Here is an 11,700-nt window from a genome sequence, read left to right as displayed (position 1 = left end):
CGCTGCCAGCGTGCAATGGTACTTTTCGGATGGAACGAAAAAGCTGAGTAAAAACATCACTGCGTGCGAAGGAACACGTTGCCTTGGATCGGTCGTCTTTGAAAAGCGTTTATAACCGTTTGTTATAAAATGCATATGGTTGGAAAGATATTTTAAAAGTAGAATACAATGATGATCCACACAAGTATCACTCGAAGTAGCGTGGTTTTTCTTTTATCTCGTCGACAAACACGGTCGGCCATTTATGGGAGTCAAATTTTTGACTCCCATAAATGGCCGACCATGTTACTTTGCAAAGTTAAAGGAAAACCCCGCAATTACGAGGCAAATAAATGTGTGGATCATTGTATTCTACTTTTAAAACATCTTTCCAACCATATGCATTTTATAACAAATGGTTACAAAACGCTTTTTATAGACCAACTCGTCCGATCCAAGGCAACTTGTCCCTTTAAATCGACGTGTACTCTAATGGTTTACCCGAGTGTACACAAGAGTATATAGTGGTGGAAATTAACTTGGTCTACTGGTTGTGTGGTCACAAAGGTCGCAAATGTGACGCAACTTGAAAATGAGCTAAGATTTCTAGGCGGTTCACCATAGACTGCTCATTATAACATCAATAGTAAATTGAATCAAGATCATAAAATTACAACTTTGTGCCAACGTCTCGGTCTATAGTTGACACATAGATGGCGATTAAAAATATCAAACATGTTTAAAGGCAGTGGACACTATTGGTAATTGTCAAAGACTAGCCTTCATAGTTGGTGTGTCTCAACCTATACATAAAATAACAAACCTGTGAAAATTTGAGCTCAATCGGTCATCGAACTTGCGAGATACGAATGAAAGAAAAAAACACCCTTGTCACACAAAGGTGTGTGCGTTTAGATGGTTGATTTCGAGACCTCAAGTTCTAAATCTGAGGTCTCGAAATCAAATTCGTGGAAAACTAATTCTTTCTCGGAAACTATGGCACTTCAGAGGGTGCCGTTTCTCACAATATTTTATACCGTCAACCTCTCCCTATTACTTGTAACCAAGAAAGGTTTTTATGCTAATAGTTATTTTGAGTAATTACCAATAGTGTCCACTGCCTTTAATATATGTTAAAATAATTTGCATCGGGGATAGATAATATTAATTTTCGTTTTACCCATAGAGCTACTTATAATATAGCTCCATGGTTTTACCCTTGTGATCCACACAGATTTGCCTCGAAATTGTGTGGTTTTTCTTTTACTTTGCGAACTAACACGGTTGGCCATTTAGGGGTCAGTTAAAATGGCCGACCGCGTTAGTCGACGAGCTAAAAGAAAAGCAATTCGATCGATACTTGTGTGGATCATTGTATTCTACTTTTAAAATATCTTTCTAATCACATGCATTTTATAACAAACGTTTTGAAACGCTTTTCAAAGACCAACTCAAACCGATTCAAGGCAACGTGTTCCTTTAACTCTTAAGAAAGAGTATTAATGTCCGCCTTTTAGTCTAGGCGGATTTCTGAAAAAGAGTGATTGAGGCATTTTGGGGTAAAAGCAGGGAACCAGACTTTTTAATACATTTCAGGCGTGCTGATTCCGAAAAAATGGTTCCCAAGCGAAATTTTGAGTTTTTGACCATCTAACTTGCATAATCATATTTTTGACCTTTTTGAACCATTTTAAGCAAATCTCTGTAACATGACAGTCAAAAATGACAAGTGATGCGTCAGTACCTAGATGTTGAAGGTCACAGAGTAGGATTAAAACATTTCAGAAGTAATTAGTGCTAATTAATACTCTTGAACATGCAAATTAGTGGCCGCCATTACAAAAACATGATTTCTCTTCAATATCTCTGTCGCTAGGCAAGCAAACATGATAAACGAAGTGTTTTTCCTATGTTCCGAGGCTGAACCAACGTAATCAATGATAAGCAAGATGCGTTTTATGCAAACGAGCGAGTAAAATAGCTTGAAATGCTTATTTATGCAAATCAGCTAGTATGACTACCAATGAATTTCATAACAATTCATGAATGAATGCTTAATGTTAAAACCCCTTAACTTTACACCGAAATACTACTTGATGCTATTACAGGCCGAAAGAGCAATTGGTGTCGTCACTCACCAGTCCCTCATATTAAGTTGGGTATAAAATGAACTGCTGTTGCCTAGGAACATGTAGCCATACAGCGAGTTTCATCACCAATCTGTTGCTGAAATGCACACATTGCTGTGCATTGAAACCCATGCTTCTGGCATGAACACAAAGTATCTTCCAGCAGGTAACTTTTAAGGATTTGACTCAATGACATCAGTATGGGCTGTGGTTCTGAGTCACCATGTTCCCATCCATTGTACATGGGCTCAGAAAGCTCAGGTATGGAGCAGTGAACATTTCACCAAATAATGATTTATAGGCAGTACGCACCAAATTGTAACAGAGAGCATCAATCTTTCATAGTTTACACCTTGAATCAAATCAAAGAGGTACAGACTCAATTGAAGCCACAAAAAGAAATAACATATTGGTGTTGTTGGTCAGACCAGATCTCTTCCACACACACTCGCCAATGCCATAATGAAGGGCCTTCCATTCCAAAGAGTTCCTCACTTTTATGTCGCTCAATCAATCATATGAAGGCACCAACGTACTTGAACTTCTCTATGACGGAAGCGCCATTATCCTTATCGTCTTTCGAGATGTATGCCATCGCCTTGGTCTTCCTTAAGTTATCATCTTAACTTCTCTTATATGAAGTCATACTCTGCTAAATTGGAGCTGCAGGTAATTCTCGTGCCAAGTCCGCCATGTAGAAGAGAATGCCATCAGTGCAGTCGAGGTCAGTGATACCCATTGCTGGCACTCTCCGACTTAACAATTTGTTTTGCTCATTGACATTTTCTAGGAGGACATTTTGGTAGGTTCAGCAAAGTTTGTCTTGGTTAGATCATCTCCTTATTCAAACTTTTCAGCAAGTGAAGTGGACTTGGCAGAAGCCCATGCTTTAGGACAACCGGCAAGTGAACTGGACGACCATGCTCTCTATCATCATGTCGCGGGCAGTCGGGATCTCCGGCGGCGTCTCTCAGCCTCCCTGTCCATCATGCAGGCAGCCAACTCTGCTGTGGTCTCTCTGCCTCAGCATCTCTCATCAGGACAATGACAAAGCTCAACCTCTAATGTGGTCAGGGGTGCATGGTCTTAGAGGTTGTATGGTATCACCTGTCTTTCTAGTATTGAGTGGAAGTTCTTGTGCCTGGGCTGTGGTGTTAAAGAAGAGACTGATGTCATCAGCAAAGTCAAGGGTCGGGCATGTCTACTACGGGATAGAGGCTCGATCTCCTTGGCATCAATGTGATTCCAAGATCCACCTTGTGTCTGCCGATAGCTCGTCTGAGGGCGAAGTCAATGATGAAAATGAATTGGGGGGAGGGTATCCCCTTCATGACTCCTGCCAAGATCACTGCACAGTGGTCCATATCCCTGACCCTAGCATCCTTCCTCACTGTGTTTGTTGAAGGTAGCCATAATGAGCGGCCTCCTGTATCGCAGATCACATTGGACTTTGGGCTGTCGTCGGATGGCCTCCTCTGGGAAGGGGGGGTGGAGCAATGCCATTCTGTCAGGCCAAGACCTGGCCAGCACACCTGTCCGCAGCATCGATCCTGTCCACTCTCGGGACTTGAAGTAAATGCTTTGCCATAAGATTTACCATTAGCTTCCTTTACAGGCTATAATAAGACTTGGGGGGGGGGGAGGGGGCACCACTCCTCTCAGGACTACCCTGGTTGCTGCCCTCGTCCGCACTAGGATGTGGACGTACGTTAAGTTACGTAACGAGCTCTACCTGCAAACCGGAGTTTGAAGTCAGAGAGGTCCTTCTCCTAGGTATACTACCAATCTAGGCTTACGAGTTCTACCTACCCGGAAGTGTGATCAGAGTTTTTCTTCTCCTAGGTGGCCTGTCTACTATAGCTGACGAGCCTAACCTACTCGGAATGATCTGGTTTTTGGGCACCATTTAAAATTGCCTATTACACTTCTGCCAATCAGTTTAAAACCGGGTTTGGCGCATCAAACCAAGCAGTAGGAGTCTGTTTAGAAGAGGATAGTTCTCCTGGGTTTGTCTTTACTGTCGTTGCTAAAACTGCATCAGAGATTTAAATGTTTTGCAAAAACTCTATTGTAGGGATGCATCGATTGAGCAAAAACTGCATCAGAGATTTAAATGTTTTGCAAAAACTCTATTGTAGGGATGCATCGATTGAGCAAAAACTGCATCAGAGATTTAAATGTTTTGCAAAACTCTATTGTAGGGATGCATCGATTGAGCAAAAAGTGATGAATGATGAAATTGATTGGTAGTCAGACTAGCTGATTTGCAAAAATAAGCACGTGTAGCTGTACCAACTCATTTGCATAAGCATCTGGCTTGCCAATGAACACACTACATGCATTACCTGACCCTCGGAACATAGGTAAAAACATTTCTTTATCATGGTTGTTTGCCTAGTTTCAGAGATATTGGAGAAATCTCATTTTTCTGCTATGGCTGCCACTAATTTGTAAATATTTTGTTAAAACTACTTACCACTAATAATAACTTCATAAAATGTGTAATCGTTTTGTGAGACCTTCAAAACATGGGTATAGCACTTCAATTGTCATCTTTGCTTTCCCAGTTACCGAGATATTGAAGAAAAATGATTTTTCTGTAATGGCGGCACTAATTTGCATATTATGATTATTAATTACCACTTATTACTTTGGAAATGTTTCAATCCTATTCTGTGACCTTTTACATCTAGGTACAGACTCATCGCTCGTCATTTTTGCTTGCCTGGTTACAGGGGTTTGCTTAAAATGGTTCAAAAAGGTCAAAAATATGATTATGCAAATTAGATGGTCAAAAACTCAAAAATTCGCTTGGGAACCATTTTTTTCGGATTCAGCACACCAAAAATGTGTTAAAAAGTCTGGTTCCACACTTTTACCCCAAAATGCCTCAATCAGTAACTTTTTCCAGAAATCCGCCTAGACTATAAGTGGCTTTTCACTCTCTTTAGAAAAGGAAGCATATTGTGTATCATACATTAAACTATATCAATGGAACATGCTCGGCCAACATTCGAAAAGAAGGAGATTTTCCCGGCCTTCAAAATCCTAGATCAGATAATCCGCTAAATAACATAATTTAAACACTTTACTCATTTCTACAACGGCTCCACGATTGAGTAAAACAACCTCCATAACCAAACTAAGAAAACTCTTCGTGATGATGTCGTGAATTTGGTGCCTAACTTTGTTACCAGTTTGACTAATGACATTTTCCATTCATCTTATTTTTCTAATCTGATTGGGTGTGCAAGGCCATATGAACCGAACGGAACATTTGAAAAACTCCTCAAGTTTTGTTCCATCTTAGATAAGAGAAAAGGGCAGAGAGGAATATTGTGTAAAACGTGATTCACCGTTAACAGCAGAAAATCGTCAACCGCAATCAATCTAATCTAAAAACCTAATCCAACATCAGATATAAACATAACCTACCGAATGCTACAATTCTGATTATATTCCCTTTTCAACAAATGTGATTGTTAGTTTTTTGAAATGTCATATCCTTGAATTTAACTCTTATACGTCACTGCGATAATTAGTCTGATTGTCACTTGTATAAGAGAGTCGGCGTGAGAACTTGTCAACTACTGTGTGATTTCTCAAACTAAATGTCTATAAAGTAAAATGATTTGTGTTGCTTTGATTGCTTCGCATAGATCTAGCTACTTGGTTGAAAACGAAGTAAAGACTGATGTTGAAAACGCTTGCGTCAGAGTGAAATGCCCAATCACGTAATGACAATCACAGTTATGCAAATGTAATATTCGTGGCTGACTGTTTAAGCATATCATTTTACCTGCTGTTTTCTAGAGAGCCATTTATAAGGTGCCAGAGGTAGTCATTTGTACAAAGTGGTAGACTCTCTTCCCCTCTGGAACGTGCACCCGTGCTCGACTCGAGATAACGGTAGTCCTCATCTGCCTTTTTTCACGATGGAGCCTATCATTGCTCTCCGTGTTTCCAAAACTTTGGTTGGACTCATCGGGATATTTGGCAACGGACTCGTCTGCATTGTTATCTTCTTGGTCAAGTCCATGCACACTACAACCAACATGTTCATCTTCAACCAGGCGGTCATGGACTTTCTCGGTTGTTTGTTGCTTCTTCTGAGCAGCAACGTCCCCGTACCAGACCCCTTACCTCCAGGGTTGGCCGGTACTTTGTTGTGCCACCTCTGGATCTCCGACTCCATCGTCTGGCTCCTGTACTCAGCGTCCACAATCAACCTAGCGATGCTGACTTTCGAACGGTACTTTGCCATCGTGTTTCCCTTTAAATATGGGCCACTCTTCTGCTATAAGAAGTCCGTGCCGGTGTGTATGCTCATCTTCGCCTGGTTGATGGGTTTCTTGGTGGCGGTTTACGGTAGCGCCATCTTCGCCCCCGTTGACGACCACTGCGTCTCCGTGAACATCCCTGGTGGTAACGTACTCGGCATACTCATCATTGGTATATACTACTTCATCCCTATTCTGTTCATGATCTTCGCCTACATCCACATCAGCATTGAGTTGAAACGAAGCTCAAATCGTGTGGTCCCCGTGATGGGGCGCACGGCCGCCGATGACAGGAGCGATGCGCCCGCAGCCCAGCAACAAGATGATCCCATCAAGCGTGCCCGCAGCAACACATACAAGACCCTGTTGGTTGTCGTTGGGGCCTACATCATCTGTTGGACTCCGAACGAGATCATCTTTCTGCTCTTCAATCTGGGCTGGCTTTACCTGGATTTCTCTGGTGCCCTCTACATCGTATCCGTGGCTCTTGTTGCGATCAACTCCTGCATCAATCCAGTCATCTACGCATTTAAGTACAAACAGTTTCAAAAGGCAGTGATGCAGGTATTTTTCAGACGAAGACCAACCGAGAACTCAGTTGCAACCGTGGAAACAGGACTGCGAGGATGATTGTAAAAGGTCGAGTTGACTCTTGCTGCTGTGATGTCATTACAACTGAACTTGAGTATGGACACCCACTTCACCATTACTCCCCGATGCACGCGGCTCTCAATATAATTAGTATGCAGCATCTCGTAATTATTGCACATACACAACTCGAAAAAAAACCACAAAAAACAAACATTTTTGTTTAAAGTTTATCCCATTGTTTGTTCCGGGGTGGATCCATCTGCCTTTCTGCTTGTTTTGTGGATTGTTTAACTCACGTTCTCGTTCCATTTGCCCTCACTGTTAGATTAAAGAGGGTTGTGTCTACATGATCAAAGCAGGATCCAATTTCATAGAGCTGTTTAGGGTAAAAAAGGGTTTGGGTACGACCAAAAACACAACTTCCACATACTTTCACTAAACTACACGGTTTGAAGATAATGGTGACAGAAAGCTTCCCTTAAATAATTGCTTGATTAGGTGCTGTAGTTTTTGAGAAATTAGTAAAACAATGTCACGAAAGTAGGTTTCGTCAATAGGAGAGACAAAAATAATTTTAGCGTGTAGGGGGCCTATGGATTTACGCGACTCTCCTGAAAACATTGCTTTGTGGATTTCACTATTTTTTTCTCTCAAAAGTATGACGACTACAAAGAAGCTGAAACTTTTTAAAACTTAAAAGTTTTAAGGTAAATTCATAAATCTTTAATCACAGTGAGTATATTAAAGGTGTTCATGTCATGGCAAAACAATTGATCTACACAAAAGGTATCAAGTTCCGAAAGGACAATAAAAAAAAACTGTTTTCATGAAGTAAATTTTTATAAAAGTTATCGTTTTTTTCAAAGACCAAAAGTAGTTGCTTTTGTCAATATCTTTACTACCTCGTTTCTGACCATTCATATTTTGCATAAAAACTAAACAAATCAGTGCTATTTTATTTTAAATTGGTTAATGGAAAGGTGTGTGCGCCAGTTTTCCCACAACATCAACAGTATTCACAGGATACCATCTGAATTTAAAGTGTAAAAGAGGGGGGGGGGAAGACACACACTCTAAATGGATGACTTATTGAATCACTTTATACGTATAGTTAATATGCACTGGACATCTTTGGTAAGTGTCAAAAAATATAGTTTCACTGTATCCCAACATGCATAACATAAAAAACCTCTGAACATTAACTCAATTGGTCATCGAAGTTGCAAGAGAATACTGTAAGAAAAAAACTATTGCTATACAAATATCATCATTCGTCTAGATTAATTAGGGATGCACAGTAAATAAATACATTGGATTGTTTCATATTGTCGTTTGGCGGTTTTTTTTTCTCGTTCCGGTACGGACGAGATTTGCAGAGTCCTATACTGGACTGATCTCTATTTATAACTCTTTTGCAATATTAAAAACAACAAAATAAAATCAACCTAATAAAGATCAACAACTCACTGCCTTTGTCTTAACATGTTCTTGCTCTGTGGTGTTAATAACCACAGCTTCACCAGAACACGTGTTCATCATGACCCAAAATCTAATGCGGTAAAAATTATCCTCATTGCGAACAAAATAACCTCGGTAGCGTTATGCGGAGACTCGTGAATAAATTAAGACATTGAGATAATTTTCTTCTTAAGATTTAGACCGATTCCGAATTTGCGGCTACGGCTACGGCTGTTACTAAGGGTGTTTCTAAGGACGTCTTATACCTCAACGCGTGAGGACGCGGAAATCTAGCCGTAGCCGTAGCCGACGAGTACGATAATTATTTAGTTCACACATAGTGAACTTTTTGGTCATCACACAATGCAAACGGATCAACAGTAACCAATCAGTTGAAGCCTACGGGTATATAGCACAACCACTTTATTGGAAAGGTACATTCGCAGTTTTTTATGCGGCAAGTGTTCATTGCTACCGGTTACAAGTTACCGCAAACTTGGAAACACGTACGTCCAATCAGAGCTTCTGAAAGTGTTCCTAATGGCCAATCAGCTATTGTGCTCATTTTTTTTTAAACAAACATGCAGTTTTGTGTCGCTTGACTGGTGTTGCTTACATGCCAACACAGTCGCCCCTCAGGGGTGAAAATAACGTGAAAAGAATATTTTAAGCGTGATTTCTGAGTGTGTATTGTTGATCAAAAATTGCACATTGGAGAAAATCACAAAAGAAACACCAAACAGAGGGTAGAAAACTACACTGATGGACCAGGCTACCGGGGTCGAGCTACTGAATACACTACTGCATTATAGCCATACCTGAACCAATGAGGTCACATGGCGTTGCCAAACTACTAACTATGTGCTGAATAGTCAACATAATCACTTTTCAACCACAAACAGCTAGAAAATCTCAACAACTACCAGTAAACTTTCATCGTGAAAATAACCACAACAACAACTTCGTAACCAGAGGGAGCATTTTGCGTTTTTGTTTTAAGGTAAGCTAACAATCTGTTGTTAAGGCCCATATGTTTTAAACTATAGAACCTGTATAATGCAAGGGGGAAATGAAAAACGTACTTTTTTTTCTAGCTCGGATTATTTTCTATGTCAGTAAACACAGAACACCTCCAATCCAATCGAACTGTGGATGACATATTTAAGGCAATATGTCTCGTTTCAGTTGAAGACGAGCCGTTTATATTAGTGATTTACACAAAATCTTTCTTGTAAATGAAACCAAGGAAATCTTGCAAAGTATAACCGGTAAGCCTAAAGATACCCATAAAGTAGAAGTATAGGCCTATTTAATTTTCGACAACAAGAGGTTATGATTTAGAATACATACAGACAGGAATTTAAATCTTAAAAAGACTAAACACGCAAGCTGTATAATACTTTCACTTTCATGCTCCTTCGCTGCGCTCGTACGCATGAAAAACAGTCTCACCCTAATGACTGACAGTAACACAAAGTACAATACAATCCATTGTTTTGTTTCATCAGGTTTATTAAAGCATGGGAATGTGCCGGTGGTAGGCCGATTATGAGTGAGGTGCGGCTAAACGGTGTACAGGTGCCGGGGGCGTGTCTTTTCAGAGGGGAACAAGTTGTCTGTACTTTCGGGCTTCGTATTAATGTGTGTCTTGTTTGTTGTCCCCTTTTAAAATACAACCCAACACGATTTTTGATCGGTTTCACTTCGTTATATTCCAATAATATCATGGCTCTAATGTACCATAAACCCACGCTAGAAAAACACACATATTTTATTCGATCATAAAAGCATACCTGGTATAAAGAATAATATTTCGCATCTTTGCCTTTGATTTCTTCAGGGGAATAACCTTAAAAACCCAGCAAACAAACGCCATGATGGCGAGCAGTGATTTGAAAGCAGTGATCAAGAACGCCGACATGTCTGAGAGTATGCAGGAGGACTCTGTGCAATGCGCTCAGCAAGCCATGGAGAAGTTTAACATAGAGAAGGACATCGCGGCCTTCATCAAGAAAGAATTCGACAAGAAATACAACACTACATGGCATTGCATTGTGGGGAAGAACTTCGGTAGCTACGTCACACACGAGACTAAAAACTTCATTTATTTCTACCTTGGGCACATGGCGGTGTTGCTCTTTAAATCGGGGTAAACAAACTACACTGCCATGGACACGATATTGATCCTATAAAGAGAACTATTATGACTTTCTTAACCTTAAAAGTTGTCCTCTTCTTTATCGGGGTAAACTTGACTGTCATGGACCTATTTTACCCAAAGTTTAAGTTATATTAATTTTGGTTCGAATCCCATCCGGTATACCTTTGATTTGTTGTCACAGAACTGAGTATGCAGTGCTAAACACACATCGGTGAATGTATGGGCAAACCCAAAATGAATATTCTTTATTCCCGATGCAAATTAACATAAAGTTGTCCTATTCTTATGGATTTTTTTTTAGATAGTGTCATAATTGCTTTTATTAAATAGACAAATAGTTCTATACATATCTATGACGACAGTACATATCTTTATCTGCAGTGCAAAATGACACAGATTGTCAAAATCCAGGCTAAAACGAGTTGTGTTTGTTGGGAGCCAATTTCTGCTTCATTGGTACCTCCAACAAGTTCATCAGCTGTTTGCCCATCAGTCTTTGTCGCTCCCCTCCAACGAGTTTGGGAGGGCATAGAGAACTATATGCCTCTTAACCTATAAGCCTATTATTAACATTTAAGTTGTCTTCTTCTTTATTCATTTTCGGATACCGTCATCATTGCTTTCAGCAAATAGTTTCGTACTAATTCTATTGACAACAAAATGCTTTTAAATAGTACCCTCAGCGAGTTTTGTTTCTATCGGAAATGCTGTTGTAAATTGTTTATAATGTGTTTGTTTATCATTTAATTGATATTTTTTTATTTTATTTGGCACATCCAGTTAACATCTCTTGATTACAAATGTATCTATGACTCATACAGATTGCCAATAAAAGCTTCGCTATTTACTTTATATTGGTGTAACAGCACCCTGATCAGAAAAGTTCTCTTAAGGTAGTTGCTCTCCGAAATCAATATTTTTTAATGAAGACTACACTCTAAAAACGCCGGGGTCATGTATTTATTATTTCAGTCGGATTCTGGAAGAAATGCTGCATGGGGTCTGACCTATTTCTGTATATAAGTTTGACCCCAAATCTTTGCCAAATTGACCCAAATTTTGACGCAAAATCAGACCTAAAATCCTACTTAAAGCCATTGGA

At 39.8% G+C, this 11,700-nt stretch overlaps 1 protein-coding gene across 1 annotated transcript; it reads left to right on the top strand.

Moving 5' to 3' along the window:
• The first annotated feature begins 6,043 nt into the window (after positions 1 to 6,043).
• LOC117294573 (dopamine receptor 2-like) lies at positions 6,044 to 7,018 on the top strand. Its single transcript, XM_033777040.1, has one exon. It carries the CDS (start codon positions 6,044 to 6,046, stop codon positions 7,016 to 7,018), a length of 975 nt encoding a protein of 324 aa, XP_033632931.1.
• The last annotated feature ends 4,682 nt before the right edge of the window (positions 7,019 to 11,700 follow it).

Source organism: Asterias rubens, chromosome 1 (genome assembly GCF_902459465.1).
Source record: "Asterias rubens chromosome 1, eAstRub1.3, whole genome shotgun sequence".
Classification (NCBI taxonomy): domain Eukaryota; kingdom Metazoa; phylum Echinodermata; class Asteroidea; order Forcipulatida; family Asteriidae; genus Asterias; species Asterias rubens.
Note: the sequence above shows the minus strand (reverse complement) of the source record. Positions and strands in the feature narration are given on the sequence as shown.

Excerpts from the sequence above, each read along its gene's own strand:
- LOC117294573 (XM_033777040.1), top strand. The coding sequence starts at position 6,044 with ATGGAGCCTATCATTGCTCTCCGTGTTTCCAAAACTTTGGTTGGACTC.